The sequence below is a fragment of the Gambusia affinis genome, linkage group LG07 (genome assembly GCF_019740435.1).
Source record: "Gambusia affinis linkage group LG07, SWU_Gaff_1.0, whole genome shotgun sequence".
In the NCBI taxonomy this organism is placed as follows: domain Eukaryota; kingdom Metazoa; phylum Chordata; class Actinopteri; order Cyprinodontiformes; family Poeciliidae; genus Gambusia; species Gambusia affinis.
Window position 1 is genome coordinate 5,260,226 of NC_057874.1, and position 24,629 is coordinate 5,284,854.

The 24,629-nt window shown below is 42.5% G+C and overlaps 2 protein-coding genes and 1 long non-coding RNA gene across 5 annotated transcripts; 2 read left to right on the forward strand and 1 right to left on the reverse strand.

Moving 5' to 3' along the window:
• The first annotated feature begins 571 nt into the window (after positions 1-571).
• LOC122833739 (TRAF-interacting protein) lies at positions 572-5,726 on the forward strand. 2 transcript variants are annotated; one of them, XM_044121575.1, is made up of 16 exons: positions 572-968; positions 1,154-1,301; positions 1,400-1,457; positions 1,552-1,638; positions 1,783-1,822; positions 1,907-2,034; positions 2,124-2,218; positions 2,345-2,458; positions 3,598-3,685; positions 3,784-3,873; positions 3,954-4,042; positions 4,128-4,283; positions 4,365-4,410; positions 4,496-4,594; positions 4,672-4,722; positions 5,239-5,726. In XM_044121575.1, the coding sequence occupies exons 2-16, from the start codon at positions 1,204-1,206 to the stop codon at positions 5,344-5,346; spliced, it is 1,347 nt and encodes a 448-aa protein (XP_043977510.1). In that variant the 5' UTR covers positions 572-968; positions 1,154-1,203; the 3' UTR covers positions 5,347-5,726. The 2 variants fall into 2 exon arrangements, with proteins under 2 accessions (XP_043977510.1, XP_043977509.1); XM_044121574.1 differs by having other exon boundaries at positions 572-1,301.
• A 101-nt stretch (positions 5,727-5,827) lies between these two features.
• Positions 5,828-23,688, reverse strand: grm6b (glutamate receptor, metabotropic 6b). Of its 2 annotated transcripts, none has more exons than XM_044121572.1 (10): positions 23,158-23,688; positions 18,517-18,733; positions 15,843-15,978; positions 15,594-15,748; positions 15,221-15,361; positions 14,897-15,097; positions 14,070-14,209; positions 11,730-12,353; positions 11,322-11,633; positions 5,828-8,476 (listed from the first exon to the last, which is right to left on the reverse strand). In XM_044121572.1, the coding sequence occupies exons 1-10, from the start codon at positions 23,686-23,688 to the stop codon at positions 8,237-8,239; spliced, it is 2,697 nt and encodes an 898-aa protein (XP_043977507.1). In that variant the 3' UTR covers positions 5,828-8,236. The 2 variants fall into 2 exon arrangements, with proteins under 2 accessions (XP_043977507.1, XP_043977508.1); XM_044121573.1 differs by lacking the exon at positions 23,158-23,688 and adding an exon at positions 20,763-20,883.
• Positions 20,891-23,922, forward strand: LOC122833740. The gene is made up of 3 exons (XR_006371048.1): positions 20,891-21,138; positions 21,446-21,537; positions 23,480-23,922. It is a non-coding gene; the product is annotated as an uncharacterized LOC122833740 (long non-coding RNA).
• Positions 23,923-24,629: the final 707 nt, after the last annotated feature.

The window sequence follows — 24,629 nt, forward strand, 5'->3', positions numbered from 1 at the left end:
AGCAGTTGCTAAGAGATGACAGCATTTTCTGGTAACTGAGGGCCAAAATGTAAACATTACATACAGTATTTTAGTTTTACAAACTTTACCAACTCTAAATGTGTTGTCTAAGCATATAAGCAGTATTTCAAAACAACTTATACTGTATAAACAATAATATAACTTGTTAATTTGATGTTAAGAGATGAGTGTTTTTTTCTTTTTCTGGTAACAAACTGCCATGAAGTATAAATCAGAATATTACTTTTGTGTTCAATGTCTTTGTACCATTAATGGCAAAAAAATATTTTTACTTTTCTCCAAAATTCACCAAATTGACAATTCTTAAGTAGAATAAAATGACTAGGATTTTAAAAGAGCAGAGGAAATCCTGTTTTTTGAACAATAACAACACTTGTTGTTTAGCCGTTGCTAAGAGATGACAGCATTTTCTGGTAACCAAGGGCCACAATATAAACATTCCATATTTTAGCTTTTCAAAGTTTACCAAGTCTAAATTTGTTGTGTACAAACTGAGGAGCAGTATTTCAAAAGAACTTATGTTTTATAAACAATAATATAACTTATTAATTTGGTGTTAAAAGATGAGTGTTTGTTCTTTTTGCTGTAACAAACTGCCACGAAGTATAAATCAGAATTTTACTTTTGTGTTCAATGTCTGTGTACCATTAATGGCATGGCAAAAAGAAAACATTTTCATCCCTACATAATCTACCACTGGACAAACTGACAGCGACAAAACTGACGCACATAAAGTACAGTGAACGCACCATGTGGGGGCGGGACTTACGTTTGAACGTCTCGCGGGGAAACACACAGAGATGGAGGAAATGTTGTGTGACTGTTAGCTAGCTATGGTTTGAGTTACAATGTGGCGCTAACTACGTTCAAATAAAGCTTTACGGATATGTTTAGGGATGATTGAGGTTGTTACGAAGGACTGTGCTGTAACTTAGCGTCTCTGTTTAGTAAGTATGAACACAGGTAATGTAGGTGTTAGCTACGTTGCTGTTGTAGCTATCACTGTGTCTCATGAGACGACAACATTCATTTTAAAACATGTCCTGTTAAACACGCTGACAGTTGGTGAGATAGTAACACAGTAAAGTCGTGACGTGAACCGTTTGTTGTTTCTTTTATATAACACGAACAGGTCGAGCCTTTTTTTTCCTTTTCCGGCTTTTTTTTTTAAGAAAAAAGAAAATGCCCATTCGAGCCTATTGTACAATCTGCTCGGACTTCTTTGATCACGCCAAAGATGTGTCTGCCATTCACTGCGGACACACTTTTCACTACGAATGGTAAGACGATTTAAACTGTCCTAATCCGTCAATATTCTCCTAAAATGTCAGCACATTTCTTGTGTGTGTGTAAAATATATTTTCCTAATTTCTTCCAGTCTTCTTCAGTGGTTTCAGACCGCTCCTACCAAAACCTGTCCTCAGTGCCGGAAACAGGTACTGTAGCCCACAATAACAAAGAAAACAGAGCCTGATCTGAACTATGTGCTCATACATATTGATCCATAACTTTCTTCTTCTTCTTCTGTAGGTTAGCACCCGACACATTATTAACAAACTGTTCTTCGACATTGGAGGAGAGGGGGAGGAAGGGTCTGTAGATCCAGAGAGCCTGCAAGTAAGCAAATGGTCCAAGAGAGATTTTAAAAAATTAATTTAATTTAATTTTAATTGGTCCGATCAAGGTAAAATTGACAGATTCTGCTCTCTAGCATGTGTTTTTGCATTTCACTTAAGTGTGTTCTCTACATGTTTTTCACAGAATGAGGTTGATCGAATGAAGGCACTGCTAAGCACAAAAGGTGCTCCACACCTTTAATTTCCCCTTTCAATTTGAAGGCCAGCTGATCGACTATCTAATCGTTTCTGTTTGTTTACTTTTTCAGATCGAGACTGGCGGGAGAAACAGAAGGCGATGGACGGCTTGAAGGACACGGTGAACAAGCAGAGGAGAGACCTGGACGCCATGCGGAAAGAGGTCTCGGAAAAGGAGATGGTCTGCGTCGCTCTCAAAGTACGGATTTTTGTTTCGAGGCCGACGCGATGAATCCTCCCCGTGAGAGCGTAATTGGTCGGCCTGGTAATGTTTGGATGTGTCAACAGAAGCAGATGGTTTATTTGGAGGCGCAGCAGAATGAAATTCAGGCGGCGAAGGAGGAGGTCCGCAGACTGAGGGCCAAAATGAAAACCTTTGAAGGGTAAAACGAGGAGTTTAAATGTTCACTTTAGCTGAGTGGTGGGGAGGGGGATTATGTGTCACAGGAAGCAGAATGGATTTATTCTGATGAAATCGTTTTGACTTTAATTGCTGTTGTCTTCCCCAGCCTGGATGTGCTGCTGCAGGGTCAGCGAGGCGAAGTGGAGTCCATGATCACAGATATGGGTGTGAGCCAGGCAGCAATGGAGCAGCTCTCCATTTACTGCATCTCTCTGAAGAAGTAAGCACCAGCTGGTTAGGCTGGATCCTTTCTTTCGATTGATGGATTTTTGTTGTTGTTGTTGTTGCAGGGGTCACCGTCTCCTCATCCATGTCACACGTTCTGTTAAGGTCACAAAATCTGCCTACGAACAGTAAATAATTATTTCTAGCTGACAGATTCGTCAACATCCAGATATATTGGCCAGTGTACACACTAGGGGTGTATCCGATGGAGTTTTTTGGCCGATCCCCAAGTTTTAAAAAGCCTGAGCTGCTGCTTTTGGCCAAAACCGACTTTTACGTGTTTTAAAAAAAAAAATGTTTTAATTATTAGTCTTAAAAGTCACCAGCACCAATAAACCGGCACATAATTTTATCATTTTTTTTGGTGGTTTGGTGGTCACAGAATCGCCCAAAATTAAAGGTCCACCAGGTGACATCTGTAGCTAGCTGCCTCATAGCTAACCTCTATAGAGCTAACTGTAGATGTGACCTTGGTTTTTATTCACACTGTTAGCTTTTGGTATCTCTGCCAATTTTATGTTTGTCTTATTATTTTTAACTAAACTTAATTTTATCATTTATCTACCTGTGATGATGTTTGTTGTGAAGCACTTTGGTCAGTTGGCTGTTGTAAATGTGCTGTATAAATAAAGGTTGACTTTGAACTTTGACCTGGCAGACCTTAATTGTGGCCGATTCTGTGCCAGTTGTTTTGCTTTACCCCTCTTGCTCGCAGTTTCATAAATAATTCTCCTGCCACCACCTCTGCATCCAGATCTACCCTCAATCTTTGATAAACGATTCTCAGTGAGACTTTTGAGGAAGGAAAGTCCTCTCAACATGGCGCTCTGCCTCGTTCTCCGGCTTTACCTGCAAGTTAAATCCAAAGCAAGTTGAAATTAGTAAAAGCTAATTACTAATGACATATTTCTTCCGATTTAAAGAACTGTTCAGCGGTGGGAGAGTTTGTAGTGACTCTTGATCCATTGAGGTCAGACACAGTAATCAGCAGTACTTGTTGCCCTTCTGGATATGTGATATCTAGTATCTTGTAATAAGTTAATTTAAATTTGACAGAAAGAAAACCTATCAGAATGAATAATTTTTCTTAATTCTATTTCCTCAAAACATTTTCATCTACTTCCTTGTACTCAGAGAATATGATAACCTCAAAGGAAGCCTCAAGTCTTCAAACGACATGTGCGAGAAGCTGAAGAGAGAAGTTCTCTCCTCAAACAGCAAGGTAGCGTCACGTCTGGAGCTTTAAGTGAAACGTCCCAAAAAACATCTTCCTGATTGTCCACTGTTTTTTTTTTTTTTTTTGGTTGTTTTGTTTTTTAGCTGCAGAAGGCTTCCCTGGAGTCGCATCAACTCAAAGAGGAGCTGAAGTCTCTGCAGAAAGACCTGGCCGGCGCCGACAAGGAGATCTCCGTAAGAGCAGATCAGACGAACACATACACTTGCACTCTCCCAGGGGCTTGTGCCGATTCCTGCCCGCGTTCTGTCCCCAGAGTCTCAAGAAGAAAGTGGAGTTTCTCCAGAAGACTCTGAGCACGCCGACACGCACCAACGAAGCCCTCAGCAGGCTCGTCTTCGAAAGGTTCGTTCTCTCGGCGCCTCCTCTGGCGTCGAAGCGGTTTCCCAGGAAACTCTGTCGGTCATTCACCGGGGGCTTTTCTCCGCAGCCCGGCACCTCTGGAACTGAAGCCCCCCCGCCTGCACCAGCCGGCGCACGGAGACGACATCGACCTCAACATGACCTATGACATCGCCACGCCCGATGCCGCGTCAAAGAGACCAGCCCAGGTTCCCTCGAAGAAGATGCGGCTGGAGCGACCGGGGTAAGCTCTTTGAGTCGACGGGTTCGGATGACGAGTCAGTCGATTTAAGGCTCAGACGGAGAACACTTGTTTCATTTCTAGAACGTCTTCGTCGAAACACGGCGAGAAACTTTCCTCTCTGAGCAAGGTAAGGCTTGAAGTGATCTCTCTGCAAGACATGTCTGACTATCACCCGTTGAGCGTAACGCAGTGATTTTCTGCCGTTGGCTCAGAATGAAGATTCAACGCTTGATCCTTTTTTGAGGAACTCCCTTCTCTTCAGAAAGAAAACTTTTGGAAGCATGTTGGACCCTCAGAAGAAGGCTGGAGTCGTATGTACAACATAATCAATCTACAAATCTCGAAGTACCATCTGTCTTATTTAGTTTTTGGTTTTTCTTTTCATTAGGTCCAAACTGGCTACGATGGATTAGGAGGACGGACGAAATTTATCCAACCTGTATCCTTTCTTTTTTCTTCCTGTTTTCACTTCTGTGGCAGAAAAAAGTTCAAAATGGTCTTTGTTGATGTTACAGGTTTTGTCCGTTTATTCATTTACTGAAAGAGGAGGTCATTTATTTTAGGTGGAAACAAAACAAAAATAAACCTTTTACCAAAGGTTCTGTCTCATTCCATACTGTTACACCAAAACGACATTTTCAACAAACATTTCATTTTATTTCATAGAAATTTCATACTGCAGCTTCAAAGTAGTTGGTTTGTTGGCGGGGTTGTTTTCTAGATGTAACCAGGTTTCAGTTGCTACTGCCAGTATTAGTGTTTCTCTGCATCTTGCTAAAGAACATTTAACCAAATATCAGTGGTCGTGTGTGGGTATATATGAGAAAATCCACAATAAATTCAAATTTGTTCTCAATTCTAGCTCTTAAAAAGCACGTTAGGTATTTGCTGTAAATTTCCCAAGTTGTTTTTGGACCAGCATGTCATCATTCCTTCACCGAACTCTTTGATCCAGTCTCCTTTATCCGAGATCCGGCCTCTGCTGAAAGCCAAAAGGAAAAAAGTGAGTCGGCCTCCCTCTAAGATTCCAACATGTCTGACTCTGGACAGCTTCCTGGAATGAAGTCGGGGCGTTTGGGGGAGAAACAAATCATTGGTGCTGCGGACGGGTCAGGCAGCAGGACTTTTTATTTACTTTTTATTAAAAATCAGGAGAACGCACCTCAGAAAACAACAAATGCGGCCTTTATTTTTTTAACATCAACATGTCTGATGTATATAGTCTATTTTTGTTGTGTGTTGATATGAATTTGTTTGTACTCAGTCTGTCCTGAAGCACTTCTAACTAGAACCATTATTGTCTGAGTTTATTTTCACGGCATTATGTCATAAAGATTCACAGTTAGATTAATTATGTTATAGGGTTTTTTTTTTTGTTTGTTTTTTTAAATCTCTCGCTTAGTGTCAACCAGCTCAAAAATAAACTTTTTTTTATCGAGTCTGTTTTTTTCACTAATACTTGCACTGAGCGGTGCTCTCCAGCAGAGGGCAGTACAAACTATTTTATTTATTCCTTTAACATTACGTGTCTATTGGTCTGATGTAGTACTTCTTACTTAAGGAACTGAAATTTTAATTTTCATAGCTGTAAGCCATAATCCAAATTAAATAATTTCTTTTCTTATTGAAGAACAACCTGCCAACAAATGTTTTGTGATGTAAACGTGAATTAAGTGAAGGTGGCTGCTCAGATCTGATAGGATTCAGTTGCTGTGATGCAACACAACTGACGTCAAACCATGTTTCAGGTCAAGGTTCAAAAACCAGCAGGATTTGCTAACTGATGTGCTAACAATGCTGTTAGCAGTACAAGCTAACACCATTTTATTTCTATCACTAAACATCAAAAGAAAGGCAATTATTTTCAATTTTGAGGATAAGATTAGGTACAAAAAAAAAAAATCAAACTCTGAACCAAACCTTGTTTGAATTCTCGGTCACCTATTCACACTTCATATTTACAAATTTTAATTTCTAAAAAAAAAAAACGGACCGCTAACCTGCAGCCCATCCTTCAAACAAAGAAGCACCACTAACAGGAAAAAACATTTTCTTCAGTTTGGTGAAACGAGAAAGTGAAAAAGTTCAAGTCGTGCTCCTTAACTATTTACTTTGTTGAAAAAAACAAAAAGAAAATCCTGAGATGAATGAAGTTTACAAAGGAAACTAAAGCAGGTCTATTAGGCGAACAGGAGCTCGTATTGATTCAGTGTCATTTCAATCATTCCCAACATTTCCTCGGCTGTATTTTCATCGTGACGAAGGCCGACCGGCTGCGCTCAGGCAGCTTCTCGGGCGGTAGCAGCATAGCTGCCACGCAGCCTGACCTTTTCACAGAACGCTTCATATTTTCACAAACAATATGGGGAAATACCAAACATTGTTTTCCAGAATGCTGATGTGAAAGTACCAGGTAGAGAACAAAACATCCTGCTCACAATCACCCACGTCCTGTTTGCGCCCCGAAATGAAGTTTCCACCTAAAAACAAATTAGGTTGTCTCATTATTACCTTAGTAAAAAAAAAAGAAATATTGCATGACATAAGCGACTGGCTATTGAGACCAGCAGCGATACAGACATAGTGATATGTTTTAAATCTACCTCCCTCCAGTCCCTCATAAACAACGTGTGAAACATTCACAAACACAGAGACCATGCAGTGCTTCAGGAGCCGCTCAGCCCCAACGGCTTCCACTAACAATGTAAATCTTCCTGTAGGTCCAAGGAAAATGCTTTTCTTTTCCCCAACATGTATTTCCGAAGGAGCGTTTAAACTTCTAACACGCCTCCATTGAGCTGAAGTATAAGGACAGTCCTGCCGAGACGTTTATGTCCACCAATCGTAGGCATGGATCTATTCACGAAGGGCTTTCAGAGACTCATTAGAACCATTAGAAATTAGATATAAATTTTTTTGTTCTCCACAAAGGGTGACCATTATAACTATAGGCTCATATATGTAGAAATCGCTTTGAAACCCGCACAGATTTTGAACTTCAGGCACAATTTGCAGTTGGATGTTTGATCGTTGAAGCAGGAGGACTAGAGCAAGATTCTTGAACTTCACAGGTAGTCGTCTGAAACTTGGCCACCAGTGGATGTTCCAACAGGACACTGATCCCAAACTAGAGCTGCACCGACTCAAGTTTTCCAGTCGATCTCCTACCTTTTAAAAAGCCTGACTTGTCGACTCCAATTTTGGCCGACACAGATTTTTATTTTTTTTTGGTCTGAAAAGTTGGCAAATAAAGCAACAAAGTCAAATCGTTGGCGACGTGCAGCTGTGACCTGGTAGAAGATCTGTCAGTTAAGCCAGGAGAGAAAAAGGACACACCTTTGCAGAGCTAGATAAGATCGGTTTCTCTTGTAGGTATCGTCCTATCTGTAAAATTGATCGGTGCACTCCTAATTAAAACTGTTTTTTGGAATGCATGGAGCAGGCCGACGTTAGGCTTGTGGAATGAATGCGATTTAAATGCGTTGACCAAGCCTAAGAAGAATGGTGAAATATCCATGCAGAATTATGCTGACCCCCTCAAAAGGTGTGTGGTTTCTCTGCAGTGTGCTGAAGGACATTTCAAATATCGGCGGATGTTCACGTATATATTTGAGCTTCTACGTCTCATTTTGTCCCTTTTTGCATCAGAAAATCAACAGTGAATTCAAACCTGTGCACCAATTTCATATTTTTGAAATGTAATTAATCCCACCTCCCCTTTATCCACCTACAGTCTAGAGCTGTAAGTGGATAAAGGAGTATTAAAAAACTCAGTATTGTTACAGTCCCTATGTGTGTGAGTGTCAGTTTTTCCTTTGTTTCCATGTTTCCCTCCAGGTTGAATAAAGTTTTATAAACCTCCACATTTGCTGGTAGTTTGGTTCCACAACTCAAGGACAGAAACAGACGCTCAGATGTTTCCAGCTCTAAATGTCCCCCCGCCCCCCGTCGTGTCACTGAGACCTGTCCGGCTCCATCTTGGACTCGCCGTTCTGCCTGTCGTTGACCTTCTGGGACAGGCGCGTGGACACGGTGGCCGCCTGGACCACGGCTTTGAAGCTGCGCTTCCTTTTCTGGACGTTCTGCTCCGGGTGGAAGATGATGACGTAGACCTTGGGGATGTAGAGCATGCCCAGGGACACGGTGGCGCTCAGGCTCATGGAGACGGTCAGGGTGGTGGTCTGGATGAACATCTACAGACAGAGAAACCCACTGGAGGTGAGAAACGCAAGCAGGGGAGCTGGGAACAACGACAAGGCTCAGGAGAACAGGCTGTCATATTTATTTTATTTTTTTCATTTTAAACCACAGCGGCCAGTGTTCCCTGATGAATGATGTATGTCTCTGTATATGTAGTCTGGAGAAGATATTCCCATTTCTGGGTTTACACAACATTTCCTCTTCACTGTTTACTTTACTTCTGCAAAAAATATGGCAAAAAAATCAAAAAGTATGACGAAGTACTGCAGCCATACTAAGATAAAACAAAAATAAAGTTGTACTGCGAGCAAAAACATCTAAACAGCACAAAAATAAAGTCGTGCTACAAGAATAAAGTCCAAATAATATGAGACTACCATTGCAATAGGAGAAAAGTCAATATTTTGAGAATAAAGTAATATTATGACTTTATTTTTGGAATACTATTCTCATAATGCTGGCTTTATTCTCGGAATTTCATTTATTTAGCTTTATTTTCTTAGCGTCGCTAAAAAGTACCAATACCATATGAAATTATATATATTTTTTAAAAATCTGTCCAGGCAAAAAAACATGAAGGGTATGTGCCATGAATAATACATACGTCTGCCATAAATAAGTCACCAACCATCATTCAGCCGCTTCTGAGTACTGCTGTCCTCTGCCGTCTTTAGCATGTTTCCCTTTTTTGTATTATTATTTATTTTTTCTCTGAAGAATTTTCTTAGAGAAGCTTTCAGTGATTTTGTGGCACAGTAGAGAGAGATGAAGGTGTGTGTGTGTGTGTGCGCGTTTGTTTTTAATACCTTGTGGGGACCATTTTCCTGACACATACTACGTTGTGGGGACCCACCGCTCTTTGTGGGGACTCAAACCTGGTCCCCACAAAGGGGTCAGGGGTCAGATTTAGGACTAAGGTGTGAATTAAGTTTTGGTTGGGGATAGGATTAGGTATGTAATGGATGGGGTTAGGGTAAAGGTAAGGTTTAGGCTGTAGAAATGAGGATATGAAGTCAATGGAAAGTCCCCACAAATATAGCCGTGCAAATGTGTGTGTGTGTGTGTGTGTGTGTGTGTGTGTGTGCGTGTGCGTGTGTGTGTGTGTGTCTGGGTGTGTTTGGCCCCGGGGCGAGCAGGGAGACGTGCTCAGAAACTGATAACTTTTGCCGCCACCATATTTCGGATTAACAGGTAGACCAGCTCCTCCCCGTGAAAGGCTCTCTGCACGTGACGGCTTGATAACAGATGTCACTTTCACGACGCTGACAGAAGACGCAGCCTATATTTAGCCGTTTTTCCCAAAGTGATGATTAATTGAACGAGACGGTTAAATTGGTCTCCGAGTGGTCCGGATCATCCCGTCGGCTCGTCTGTCCTCCTGTCGTTTTCCCTTCCTGTCTTCATTCACTTCACTTCCAGTTTGTAGAGGTGAAAAGACTTTAAAAGCACCCCCAGGCTTTAATTGTTTCAGCTTGACTGAGTCATAATGCGGCTCTCGATTAGTCAAAGCCTATCCGTATTTTTCTCTCCGATATTCCTCCATTGGTCCCGTATTTTGTTGTGGCAGAAAATAACCCCAAAGCTAATTTAAACCCTAAGTACAGTGGTGGCAGGATGTTCTGCGAGGGCAGCAGAAAGCAAATACGATTTGACAGGCAGCAAACCGAGATTTCACTTTGAGGATTTGAGGGTTTGTTTTCTTTCACTTTCCAACTGTGAGTGTGCTTGCCTTTGTGTGTTGCAATATTTTCAGCCCCTGCACCAATTTAATGCCTTCATAGGGATAAAGGAGAGAGAGTTGTCTTTAAAGGGAGTCGACAGACCATCCATTGTCTCTTTTTTAGACCAACAGTGCTTTGCAAACGTGTTCACAACTCTTAGTCTCCATCCATCTTCTGTTCAACTTCAGCTGGCCTGCCCCATGCCCACAGCATGCTGCTTCTGACACCATGTATCACCGTGGTGTGTGAAGGTGTGACATGTTAAGATTTCCACCGCATATTCTTTTGGACATAGCCCACAAAGTTAAGTCAGGGTCTCCTCTGGTCAGAGAATCTTCTTCCACATGCTTGCTCTATTCACGTTCTCGCTACGTGTTGCGTTGATCGCCCCCGTGTGGTGACCCCTTAAGAATGAGTTAGTTACACTTTTAAAAGTTTGCAGTAAGCGCACACGAGCCGAGCAAGTGGCCTGACATTTACATTAGACACATACGTTGGTGCGGTATTCTCTGAAAATGGCCCTCATGTAGGGTTCATTGAAATGCCAGTGCAGGTGTACCTGCATTGACAGGCCACAATCCGAATTGTTCAGTATGAGTGACGGGTGGTGCACAAGTTGCAAAAATTCAAAGGTTCAGGGACTGCACTACTTAATAAGGCTCAGTCAGCCTAGGTCTTTTGGTGTTTTGACATATCTGCAGTTAAAAGGGAATAGTGTAGTATTCCTACTGTATCAGTTGGCAAGATGTGAGGTACTGAACCCTGCTTCACCCTTGTGTTCATTGACACTTAGATTTGTGAATGGTAAGAACATGGGCCGAGGGCACAGTCTGAAAAGTCTGAATACGGGATAGTGAAAGTACATTCCACTGTATAAATAATCTAAGTCCTCAATAAGACTAAAGGTGATGTTTACTAGTCGTCCTTGCCTAGTTTCAACTAACCAAATCATTTGTTTTAATATCTTATTTCTGCCACTTTAATTACAGCAAAAAAATTGACAATGTGGCACTTTTAAATCGAAGAAACTTCAAAATTAAAAACAATTCCTCATTAAAAAAATAGGTTAGCTAGATGTTGGGGATCAGAAAACAGGGTTCATTCTTGAGTTACCTACCTTCTCAGTAGACTGTGCTGTTCCAAAAAAGATGGGAACGAAGGCCAGCCAGATGATGCAGGTGGTGTACATGGTGAAGCCAATGGGCTTTGCCTCGTTGAAGGTCTCCGGGACTCCTCTGCTCTTGATGGCGTACACCGTGCAGGTGATCATGAGCACAATGCTGTAGCTCAGACAGAGTATGAGGGACAGATCAGACATGTCGCACTTCAGGATACCGCGTGCAAACTCGGGATTCGGAGGCTTTAGCTCATCGTAGTCAATGGTAGTGTGAGGGGGAACCACGCCAAACCAAATGAACACCCCCAATAACTACAGAGAGAGAGAGAGAGAGAGAGAGAGAGAAGAATTAGACTGCTGTAGCTACCGAAGCGATGATGTATGTCACATAACCATTTACCGGTTTACCTGAACCGAAATGAGGATGAACGTGATAATCAGCTGAGAAGTGGGGCTGATGAACTTGGGAGGCGTGACTGATTTCTTGCCCTGTTCAAAAATCCGGTAGATCCGATTGGTCTTGGTGAGCATCGCGGAATAGGTAATGCACATCCCGAGACCTAGCAGCAGCCTGCGTATGGTGCACACACCGGCACTGGGCTCCGCAATCATGAAGAAGGTGATGAGGTAGATGAGAAAGATGCCCGTCAGCAAGACGTAGCTCAGCTCTCTGCCAGATGCGCGAACAATGGGCGTGTCGTTGAATCGGATGAAAGTGGCGATGACGCCGGTCGTGGCTAGGATTCCCAGTATGGCCAAGAAGACAGGGATGATGGCCCAGGGAGACCTCCACTCCAACTTGATTATGGGCGTGGGCCGACAGCCTGTGCGGTTCTTCAGGGGCCGCATGTCAAAAGGGCACATGTCACAGGAGAACTCGTCCAGCAGGAACTGGTAGCCGTCACAGAGCTCACAATGCCAACAGCAGGGAACGCCTTTCACCATCTTCTTCCTCTCACCGGGCTCACAGGGGAAACTGCACACAGACTCCGGGATCTTGCGGTCACCTCCTGACCACTGCATCTCCTCCACCTATGGTAGATGTTCAAACACACACTCGTGTAACCACTCCTGATTTCTGTCATTACGTAGATAACACTAATAGAAGATATTTTTTGCTGAATTTGACACAGCTGAAAAAAACCTCACAATGTGGCACTACTGCATGCATTGCTGGAATTATACAAATGCTAACTATACTCAATGGTTAGCTTAGCATTTAGCTAGGGGAACAGCATTGCTCCTTTGAAACAATTAGAACAAGGAAACCACAAAATACAATCATTAATCTTTTTTTTTTTTTCAAGAAAAAAAAAATACTGTTTATAACTGAAAGTTGCTTGCTTTCAGATTGTGCTGCACTTCATAGAAGAGTAAGTCCTTCTAACAAAATGCTGGAGGAAACCCGACTGACCACAGTTTCCCCAGGTTATCTGAGAAATGTTAGCGTTCCCCTTTCCTCCACTTATTGGTCCATACAGCCAGTTGCTACAATCTTGCCAACACTGTTATTTGGAGACCTTTTTCCTCCCTTTAAGCTAGCACAATTAGCTAGCATCTAATCAGGATGCTGGAGGCTAGCCACCTGGGCAGTTGTCCCAAATTAAACAGATAATATCAATTAGTAAGAGTTTTGTTGCTCTGTAAAGAGCAGAACGAAAAAAAGAGCATGTTATTTAACTACTACTAAACTGACCAAGTTTTTATTTTATATTTTGTGTAGCCACATACTGTGCGTACAGCTGACATGTCCTCTTGTTTAGGCGATCACTATCTTGTTTAAAATGTATCTGACTATGACCCTTTATGTAGAGTTTCAAAATATTTCTAGACGCAAGAGACTGATTGGTATATACGTCTGTTGGAATCATAATAATAAATAAATGTTAAATATGACATTAGAACATGTAATATTTTAGAAGCACTAGGAGCAATTCTTGATATTCTGTTGTACATTAAAGTGATTGTATCCTGTTTTGCATTTTTACCATGAAAATCATACTTAAGACTTATTTAATGTAAACTGTCAGCGATACCATTTAATAGTTTAGCAAATCAGCTACTGGCATGTTTTTTATGGGAAGCAGCCATATTGGATTTTGAATCTAGGTAACCCTCTGACTTTCCAACTTGTACATCAAACCTTAGGGGGCGTTATAATTTGTGTTTTCATAACTGTATTCCATTAAAAGCTAATAAAAACAGTTTATTACTTCAACTGTCAATAGGTTTTATGAGGCAATCAATCAGCTTGGGTTATGCAGTTACTTAAGGTTTGAATTTTCTACTTGGATTTCTGACTTTATTCCTGCCAGCTAATTTCTCCCACTGGAAAATGTTGGAAAGGTTGAAGTTGCATAATCTAAATCTTACATGAACTCTTCCTTTGTGGACTGAAGTCCCTCTCACTTGGACTCACATCTAATTGATTTTTCCAACTTGGAAGTTGGAAGCTTCATATTGAAAGTACAGGTGGAACATGGCAAATTCACCTGGATATTAGCAAAGTTAGCAATAAAACAACATATATTGCAAATAGATGTTATTTTGAAGCAATATGTAGGTTTTAGAGAACCAATGATCATTTTTTTAACATCTGCGAAAAAAGAAAATATTCTTCTTTTATTTTGTCACTATTATTTTTATCCTCTCTACTGACAGATTCTCTTTGTCAAAACCAGATACCTTTTTTTTTTTAGTAATTTCCAATTTGTTGGTATTAAAGGTCTGAATGGTGCAGATATTTACGTTAAGTCGCAGGTGGTTTGTCCATTGGCCGATGACCCTGTAGCCGGGGTTGCTGACGTTGGACATTTGGTACTGGAAGATATCGTAGCGACCGGGAGCGTCTCCGTTCTCATTGAACATCACTGCCGTACCTGCGCTGCCTGTTGTTTGGAGGAAGACTTTTAAGAAGCTGAACCCACACAAGACGTGTGACAGAGAAATCAAGGATACAGAGAGAGAGAGAGAGAGAAAAAATGCCCACACACTGTTGAATACAGTGTTGCTTACTTTAGTCTCGCGCAGTCATTTGAAAGCTAAGTGCAGGATGCTTTTTAGTAGCTCCAAGCGTACAGTCTTTCAGCGCACTCTGCTCTCTTGCCCTAACGTGATTGAATGCTCCTCTCGGGTCCCTGCAGGAGCTCTCAATCAGAAAGTCTTCTATACAAGACAAGGTCACCCAGGAAGGAGGAAAGTAGTAAATAGGATGCTTTCATAGAACACTTTTTTTTCATTTTTCCAAACTGACTCCTTTTCTATAAAAGACGAGAGAGCAGTGAAAAGCGGGAGTGTTGTGCGCACAAAAGACCGAGGAGTTAGCCCCAAAGGGGTGGGGGGGCTCTTTTTGAAAGCAACGTGTTGTGTTCTGCAGTTTGGAGCATAAGCAGAAAGCATCTCAAAGCCACTCTCCCCTTTATATCAGCTTTTTTTCTTTTTCTTTCTTTATTTTTTTTCCGGCAAAGCGGCCTTTGCCAGGTCTAAATCTTAATTTTCTTCCAGTTTGTCCTCTTTTCTAAACGCGACACGGGAAAAGGTGGGAAAAAAAATCAGACGGGCAGCTGAGGACTCACCGTTAAAGTTTACAGAGCGAATGTACTGGAGGAGCATCCGCCCCTCCACGGGGTCCATCTTCTCACAGACGCCCATGGAGCCGGGACAGAGGTCCATGTGCATGCTGTGCAGCGCGTGGGCCATGGCGTACACGGCGTCGATGACAAACTGCACCTTGCCCTCCTGTTCGTACTGAGAGTCCCGGCTGATTCTTTCTTCGCCTGGCGGGAAACATGCCACACACACACACACACACACACACACACACACATAGAGCCGAGGTTAAGTTTCAAACGTGTACGTGTCGCTGTCTTCACTGCGGATTGAAACCGTGGTCTCCTCACCTGTGCATTTCCTTCTGTCGGGGTCGTATTTTATACCAGGTCGAGTCAGTTTGCACTTGAAGTCGTCCTCCCAGAATTCAGCGAACCAGATGTTTCTTCTGTTGTTTTCGAGCGACCTCGAGGTGAAGTACTGGTCAAACCCTGGATCGAGAAGCATTTTGTAGTGAGTTCAAGTTCATGAGGGTTTATACGGCAGTGAAACAGACAGTTTGAATGTGATTCTGCTTTCCTCAATAAGATGGTGATATCAGATCGGACTTATCAATAAGTTGTGAACTATTCTATTGCATTATTAGTGGACTCTTCGATCACTGTCAGATGTAAAATCCCTTTGGACGTGCACCCAGCCGTCCCAGATGTATAAATCTTATACCATCAATAGAGGCTCTTTTCGGCAGGATGGTGACCGCTCCCTCTGCCACCTCTTCCTGATCTTCGATGGGGGAGCTTTTGGCCCCCCAGCTGTCGGACCCAACGAACAGGAAGTGGCCTGTCAGGTTGGCTTTTTTCGCAGCCTGCAACACCCGTCTGAAACACACAAAACACAAAAAATAATGGATGCTCTGGTGGATTTCACCATCTCTCATATCGTAACTGCTGCAGCCAGCGGAGCTTGACTCACTTGATGTCGTCCTCGTTAGCAAAGATGATTACCCCACGAGCGTTAGAAGTCTCCATCAGTCTCTTGATGATTTTGTCGAACTCGCCTCGCCTGGGCTCTCTGGGGATCCTTATGGACTGAGCGATGCAGAGACCCCCTGCAAAACAGGCGGCACAGACAATGTCGGGACTGTACATCCAATTCAGTTCAAAAATACTTTATTGATTCCAAAGGGGGATCAAATAATGTGCTGTGAAAAGTATTTTACCTTCCCACAAATTTCTTGTGTGTTTTCCAGACACATGGTGCCATTTTATAGCACAATCAAGTAACTGTGTTACTTTCAGTTGTTCTAAAAATGCAACTTAAAAGAAACATGGCTTCGTAATTTAGCGCCTTGTAATTGGGCTTCTGTCTTTTTAAAAACTGCTGCTCTTTCTGAAACTCCGCCTTTAGGAAGTTTTCACAACATGGCTCCTCTATTAACCCGTTGACAACGATTTTACCAGTGCTTTATCGAGAAGTAGCTCTTCAGCATGCACGGTTCCATTAGATGTTTGCTAATTGCTGATGACTAGTCTGAAGGAGCTGCATGGGAGAGGGCTGCTCTGTGAGGCCGAAGCGCAGAAGCTTGGAAACTGCAGCTCAGAGGAGGAGCTGCGTCTTGAGGGCGGAGCTAGGTCCACCCAAGCGTTTTGCACAGCTGAGCGGTTGCCGTCGGAGATTAAAGGATTTCTCAAACATGCGTGAAAGAATCAAGGCAACTCTCTAGGTATGATGAGGGAATATCGTCATAACATCATGTAAGACTCAAAAAAGTTGATTTTACACAGTAATACTCCTTTAAATGTTTCAGGTCATCAAACAAATTTCAATATCAAACGACGAGTAGAAACAAAATCCAGCTATCAAATGATGATTTCATTTATTAGGGGGAAAAAAAGCTATCAGAACCAATGCGTTTTATTTCATTCTCATAAAGTTTTTGAGCATAAATGATCTACAAAAGCATCTTGTTCCACGTGCTCGTTGTGTCCTCTACCAACTGCAAGCAGGACTATTTCATAGGCGTTAAGAGAACACCTATCCAGAAGCCTTCAGGAAGTTTTCTTCTTGCCACACTTCAGTGAAACACCAACTTTGTGAAATGCACAAGTTGTCTAGAAAAATCAATATGTACAAACAGTTTTGCAAGGCTACATGTATGCTGTTAAATATTGATAGGAGGTGTACGTGGTTTAGTTGCTGCCCTGGTTCATCTCAAAAGTCAGGCATAATAAGTTCTTAGTAGTGTAGTCATGAAAGATTCAAGAATGCAGGGTCACGCAAGGGGCTCTGAGACTTCTGCTAGCATGCTGCTGTTTAGCAAGTACACTGTTAAAGAGCCTAATTTGGCACGCTAGCTTTTTGTGTAGCAGCACTAAGTACCATCAAGTACCAGCAGGGAATTTACACGACTCTCTCTGGTTTTCCGGTGTAAAAACACAGCTGTTAGCTCTGGATTTGGTGTTAACGTCTCACTCGTTACGATTCCCCGACAAGAAATCGTGACCGTCTGCTCAGTTTGCACTGCACACTGTTCAAAACATACTCCCATGCAAACCACTTAGTAAAGATGTGAGTCATAAAACAGTCATACAGACAGATTAGTCATAAAAAAAAAGATATTTTATCCCAGCTACGTTATCCATCAATCAGAAAAATCGAGCTTTTGAGAAATAACTACCTTTATTTAAATCGCCAGCGGCACAATCGTTGCTATTTTTGTGACTTGGCCAAATCCGTTTCCTGCTTTCTGACCACCAGATTTTTTTTATTATTCAACATAGCATTTTGAAATTGCGTAAAGTTCCTAATGCCACACACTCCACTGGGGTTCCAAGAAACTTTGGAGAAGAAAAAATAAATAAATTCTTGAGATGTGGTGACCCTAAAGTGCCATTCTTTCCTACAGTTTTACGTATAGCTATTCCTCAGGTGAACAGGAAGTGATTGGTTCTTAGCTAGAATGTTTTAGAAACTGTAAGCAACTTTAAAAAGTTAATTTGTTTAAAAACTGTGCTGTTACACTTACTTTAAAAGAGTTTTTAGCCGTACACAGTGGTGCAAACAGTGGATATCCAACTTGGCGGAAAGATTATTTCTAGTCAGCATTTTCTGAATTTACTAGCAAAAGCTGTGGCCTGTGCAAATTACATGATCAATAACTGAGTAAGTACCCTTCTGCTCCCACCTCCACCCCCACGTCGCTCGCCATTATTTCATAGAAAGACGCTCCAGCCCCTTCGAGAAATCCCCAATAATGAGTTTGCATACACCTCAGAAAGTACCAAAATTTATACCATTAAAACAATTCTTCAATTCAATAAGGAATATGATATTCCTGCAACAGAAAAAACAAATGAATTCATTTTAAGCCCTGGTACACATCTTTGCCAGCGGTTTGATTAAACGTCAAAAGTGGTAGCGTGCCCTCTGTGGTCACTGATGTCTGTCTTGTTTTTTCAATGGTATTGAATCGATACATTAACGGTAGACCTTAACGGTAGAGCTGCAGTTGCTCGTCATTGAGTATTAAAGGATTGCCCTTTCGTATTCCAGTCGTTTAACAAGCGAGAGCAGCGCAGCTCGACAAGTTCTGTAATTCCCCTCGTTGCGGAAGCACGTGTACAGTCTCGCGGGCGGCGAACTCGACCTGCTTCTCTGGATATCTGCACGAAGGCGTCCACGCCGCTCTCCCCGTAGTTGCCTTCGGAGGCCAGCGTGGAGACGTAGTTCCATCCCATGGCCTTGACGATGTCCAGCATGGCCTGGGCCTGGTAGGAGTCCGGGGGCACCACGCGGGAGAAGAACTCGTAGCGGCTGTTGTCGCTCAGCTCCGGGGCGGTGGAGGCGTAGCTGATCTGTGGGATCTGAGACACACACGGGACGGGGTCAGCTGTTAGCAGAGGGGTCGGGTCGAGTGGAAAATGCGAGCGGCGCTGATTATTAGGCCGATGCGTCAATAAAAAAAAAATAAAAATAAAATAATTTTAAAAAAGGAATGACAAGAGGACGCACTGAGCCATGTCAGAGGATGATGCACCACTTACTCACAGAAACACAAAGTCTAAGTGAAGGTTTTCTATATTTATCCTGTCTGGATGTTGAGCATAAAAAAAAGAAACATTTGGTCTAGATTTAACTCTTAGTGGCTGACATAGAAATTCAGATGCAACAAGCTAAAAGCATTTGTTTCTGGGTAAAAAAAAAAATGGATATAGAGATTAATTTAGTAGTGTGCTACTTCTTTTAATGACGGCAGTGCATGTTGGCAGCCTTAACCCCGAACCTGCTAATGCCATGTAGGCTTCAGCGTGGCTTACAGGCGAGGCCCTCCGCAGGGAGCGAGGGGGGGAAGGTAGACACAAGGGCTGGGGAAGGGAGAAGGAGAGAGGGGCGAGAACCATTTCACAGATTATCTGGAAGGATTATAGGGGTTTTAAGCAAATTATGTTAAGCACAGAGGGAGAGACGGCGATCAAGAGACTAAAAAGGTTAGCATTTCTCAGCTGTAAGCCATACAATAAATGTTGTTTGATGCAGCTCAGCGTAGCAGCTGTTTCGAACCCTCCCAAACTCCTAATTTCCTGCTTGATATTTCAAGCAACACTGCTTGAAAAACGAAACCCCTCTTTCAAGAACGTTGACGAAGAGTCTGCAGCCGGGATCACAGAGCAGATCCAAATGTTTGCATACAAATCGCTAATGAGCGAGACAACGCGTAATCCCCTGCAAATTAATCCCACAGAGGCGCCCGCTCTAATTCTGGCGGTACAATCAATAAACCACGTCGGTGACACAGCATTCCCCTCCGTGAGAGAACATCTCGCCGAAGTCGTCAAAAGACGCGGTTCAGAGCGGGAGCGGCGGGAAGCTGCATGAATTTATGAGTCAGGAGGGAAACAAACTGCGTTTCCCCGAGGTGGGTGAGCAAAAGACACAATGACAGATTATGTGTTTGTAATTAACTTCCATTAGAGTTGTTAGCTCTTATATAAGTAAACAGTGAAATGGGTTCATTATTGCAAATTGAACTGCTGTCGCTCTTCATCCCGTCACTGTTTGTCTTGCTTTTGAAGCCTTTACATTTGACCCACATTTCAACACGGGAATGTGTTTTTGATCAAAGTCGGTGTATGTTAGTTGGTCACTGTCCTGCCGCATGGTCAACGCCCAACTCAAACCGGATCTGACCAGATCTCTGGGTTCCTGGAAACGTTTGGTGTTCATCTACCGAGAGCGTCTCCTGCCACATATTGGCTGTGTTCCTACATTTTTTTTTCCAACAACTGTTTTTTTTTTTTCTTGTCGATCTTCCATAAAAGATGGGATTCGTGGAGTGCAGGGACTTAAGGTTGTCCAGTTGACAGATTCTTCAGGTTTCTGCAGCGGATCCAGTTGGGCCTCTTGGCTGCTTCTTGGGTTTCTGCTTATCGTGCCCAGCCTTTAAGTAAGTTTTTTTTTTTTGTAACCAGGTTGCTGTGTATTGCGGACTTCTGCCCAGGTACCTCTTGAGAATGAGATCCAAATCTCAGTGGGGTTCACCTGGTTAAATAAAGGAAATAAAAAAGTGCGCAGCTATTTCATAGCAGCTACATGTTTGGAGCAAAAGTTGGAACTAGTGTTGACTGGACTTGTTTGCATGCCTTGTTTGCAGTCATTGCACAAAAACAGCACAATAATAATAATAATAATAATAATAATAATAATAATAATGTATTAGACAAAAATAAGAAAAACCCACCCAGCCTGATTAAGATCAGTTGTTCAGTATATATTGTATCTCAGACTAGAAGCCTCTGCAGTTTGTTGCTATCTGGATATCAGGAGCAAATACAGCATTTAGCTAAATGGACCCTGCCGGGTCATAAGTCAGTTTCATCCTGAATCAGCACTGACCTGCTGCTCTGATGCTGTTTTGTTTTGTTGTTGTTGTTTTTTTTTCTTCTTCTGATCCATTGAGCTGCTGAGAGGTTGTTTTTTTATATAAAAGAGGAGGTTGGGATCCATGATTCTGTAGTTAACGTCTACCTCGACTGCCAGCCGCTTCTCATTGGCTGCTGCCTCAGCACGCTCGCTGTGACGCGCGACGTTCGGGATTTCACAGAACGAGCTAACGCCGCACGGAGACAGCGAGTTAAAGACGTGTTAGCGTTTCAATTTTAGTCACATTTTGTCTCGCTACAGTCACAAACCTCAGCGTGTTTTAGGACTATTTGATTCGAAAGGATCGCAAAGTAGTTGTGTGTGTGGATTATGAGCTGAAATAAAAACGGTAAATGTTTCACAAAATTCGGGCGAATGAAATCTGAAAAAAACAAAGTGGTGTTCAGATTAGACTGATATTTACCTTTCCGGCACATTTTCTCTCATCAGCTGTCGACTGATGCTCTCCTTCAAAACACCTCCGGATTCATACCGAGATTAAATCCAATTCATTATGCGGCTTCTAAAGCCAATTATGTACACTGGATTTTATTTAGGGGCATTAAGTTAAAGGGGACTGAGTACATAAAAGTTTACTGATCTTTATCAGGGAAAATGTGTTCAAAAGGATGTGTCATTTTCAATTTGTGCTTCAGTTCTGCACCGTAACAGAGGATCCAGCAGTGAGCGACAGAGGAAGGGCGGCTTCAGTGCTGAGGGAGAAAGGCACCAGAAGAGCTAATCACAGGTGAGTGGATGCAGCTGAGGAAGGGAGCAGGCAGAGGCACATGAGGACATGAAAAGCAGCTGGGGAGTGGAAGGGAAAAATACCGGAACTGACATAAACAGGAAACGGAAAGAAACGCTAAACTAATTAAAGCAGCTTAAAGCAGAAAGGATGAATAAACCCATATAAAGGAATAAACCAAAAATAGCGAGATCTGAGCAAACACATGATCAGAACAGGAAGACAAATGAAAACCAAACCTTCAAACGCCTACGGATCCAAACAAGATTGTGGTTATTCCACAACGAAACACTTCATTATCAAAATTCAGTATGCTAATTTCAAAATGCTAATTTCAGACACCAAGTGAAAAAACCAACAACAACAATATTATATATTATCCTATTGGAACAAACACAGATGCTCTCAGTCAAATGGTGGGCGTCATGACAACAACAACAACAACAACTAATACGGCGCTGAACTGGTGAGTTGATGCTGTAAAGGAACCAAAATCAAGAGACTGAGACGATAGAAAATAAACACCGTTAGAAAAGAGCTGGTCATTTTTGAGAGAAGTTTTTAGTCAACCCATTAAATCTGAAGATAAACTGAAAACTTGGAAAACGATTCAACAATTGTCGCTTTAGGCTGTTTATTAAGTGGAAAACTTTTTTTTATAAATTTTTTTTGCTTCGCTAACCTTCAGAAATATCAACAAAAGCTTCCATTTAATGTCTGTCACAATCTCTGGACCCATCTAAAGTATCGACAGCTCACTCCCGACTCACTGGACCTTCAGAACCAGCACTGGGTTACGGAAAATATTCTTTGGAATCCCTCTATGTTTTTTCATCTGAATTAGGATTATTTTGCTCTGCTGAATCCTAAACTGACATCCATTTTTCTCAATCAGGTTTTTATTCTAATTTGATTTAGAGAAATCTGATCTCCTGACTAAATTCATGACATTTTTCTGACTTTATCAGTTCATTTCTGTTAATATTTCTTATCCAAAAACAGGTTTTAGGAGAACAAAATGGTTTTCTAGCAGAGTGTATTAATTAAATGTTACAAACTTGGATTTCTGTAAATTAAATAATAAACACTAATAAGGGTCAGTTCATGTGAATCAAACATTTCTTCTTCATTGTGCTAAATTCTCCGTCTCTTTTCTGTCCTGATGGAGTCTCTCTCCTCCTGCTGGTCACTCACTGATCCAGATTCTGAGGATCCAGATGTGAAAACAAGTCGTGCATTTTGATGCTCATGTTGCATCCAAAGTTCAGAAAGTCGACCTGATTGAGCAAAACCAATGGGATTTCTGGATTGAGCTAATCAAAATGACCCTAAAACAGTTGAAAAACCCCAGACATTTATTTATTTTTTTTTAGCCGTTGACCAGTGCAGTTTATCGCTTCTGTCTGTGTCGGTCAGAAGGAGGACATTCAGGCCACTCAGCCGCTTCCCTTCATTTGCAAAAACAAATAAAACCTCACTGCGACAGACTGGCGACCTGTCCAGGGTGACCCCGCCTCTCGCCCAGGACGCAGCTGGAGATAGAACCCAGCAACCCTCCCGACCCCATTAGGGACGAAGGGTGTTCAGAAAATGGATGGATGGATGGAAATAAAGCCTCACCGCAAACAGTCTGAGCACGTTGGCCACCATGATGGACACGGAGCTGCCCGACGCCCCGATCACTCCCACCACCCTCTCCGGTTTGGGGAGGATGGGGGGCTCCCCGTTGGAGCAGCGGACCCCCGAGTTGTCCTTCTGGATGAGGGCCTGGACGAAGGTGAGCGACTGCTCCAGGGCGTAGGTGTCCCTGGAGCAGGTGTCGAGGACCCGGGCCCCCAGGGTGATGTTAGGCAGCAGGTCGGGGTCGCTGTTGATCTGGTCCAGGGCGTACAGCATGGCCTCCAGCCGATGGATCCCCTTCTCCCTCTTGATCTCGCCGCAGGGCAAGCCGGCGGGGCCCCGGGAGTGCACCGGGAAGAGCCCCCCCAGGGTGATGTCGCCCTCGATTTTGAGGCTGGACTGGGGCTGGGTGCCCAGCGAGAGGCGGCTGGAGCCCACCAGCAGGAGCCAAACCGCACGAAGCCATGGAGGGGACGCAAGCAGCGAAGTGGAACGGCAGAGGAGACGGTATGGACAGGCCTCTGGCGTCATGACGATGTCCAGCAGAGGTACTGGCAGCACCGGGCCACTCCGTCTACCTGAGGGGCCCCGGGGGCAGAAAACAGGAGCAGTCAGGGTGAAAACGTGATATCATACAGAAAAACCTGTCTGATATTCTGTTGCATGACGTTTTTAATGTTTTCTGAAGAAGTCGTCGTTGAAAGTGAGAATTTGTTCTCAATCTACTTACCTGGTTAAATAAAGCTTAAATTTATGTTTTTAAAATTATTCTTTCATGATCTCATAGATCTACAGCGCTGGGTAAAAAAATTAACGAGACCATTTAAAATGACCAATTTCTCTGATTTTACTCTTTATAGGTAAATGTTTGGGTAAAATAAACGTTGTTCTTTTACTCTACGAACTACTGACAAACCAAAGCAAACTGAAAATCCAAGCAACAATTTGGCATTTATTGACAGAAAATGAGAAATTGTCAAAATAAGGAAAAGCATGCAGCGCTTCCAGACCTCAAATAAAACAAAGCAAACAAGTTCATGTCCATTTAGAGACAACAATAGTAATGTTTTAGCTCAGGAAGTGTTCAGAAATCGACATTTGGTGGAACAACCAGGAGGTTTTCAGAGGTCTCTTCATCTTTTCTGCAGCTGTACATCCTGCTGGGGGATCCTCAGAAAGTTTCCGTACTCCTTTACATGTTTTTCCACACTTAGACCAACTTTCCATGGGTTTCAGGATTGGTGTTTCAATTAGATGTTTTGCAAATAAAACCTGAAGCAGACTTTACACATTTAGACGCTTGAATTGTTGCCCGTTGTTTTGTTTTGCACAGCGGCTCAAGGAAAAAAAACACACAAAAAAAAACGGCTCAGTCAGATTGCATGAAGACCATCAATTGTCAAGTTTTGCCACAGACTCTCAATTGAATTTTGGTCTGGGATTGGACTAGGCCACTCCAACACACGACTGCG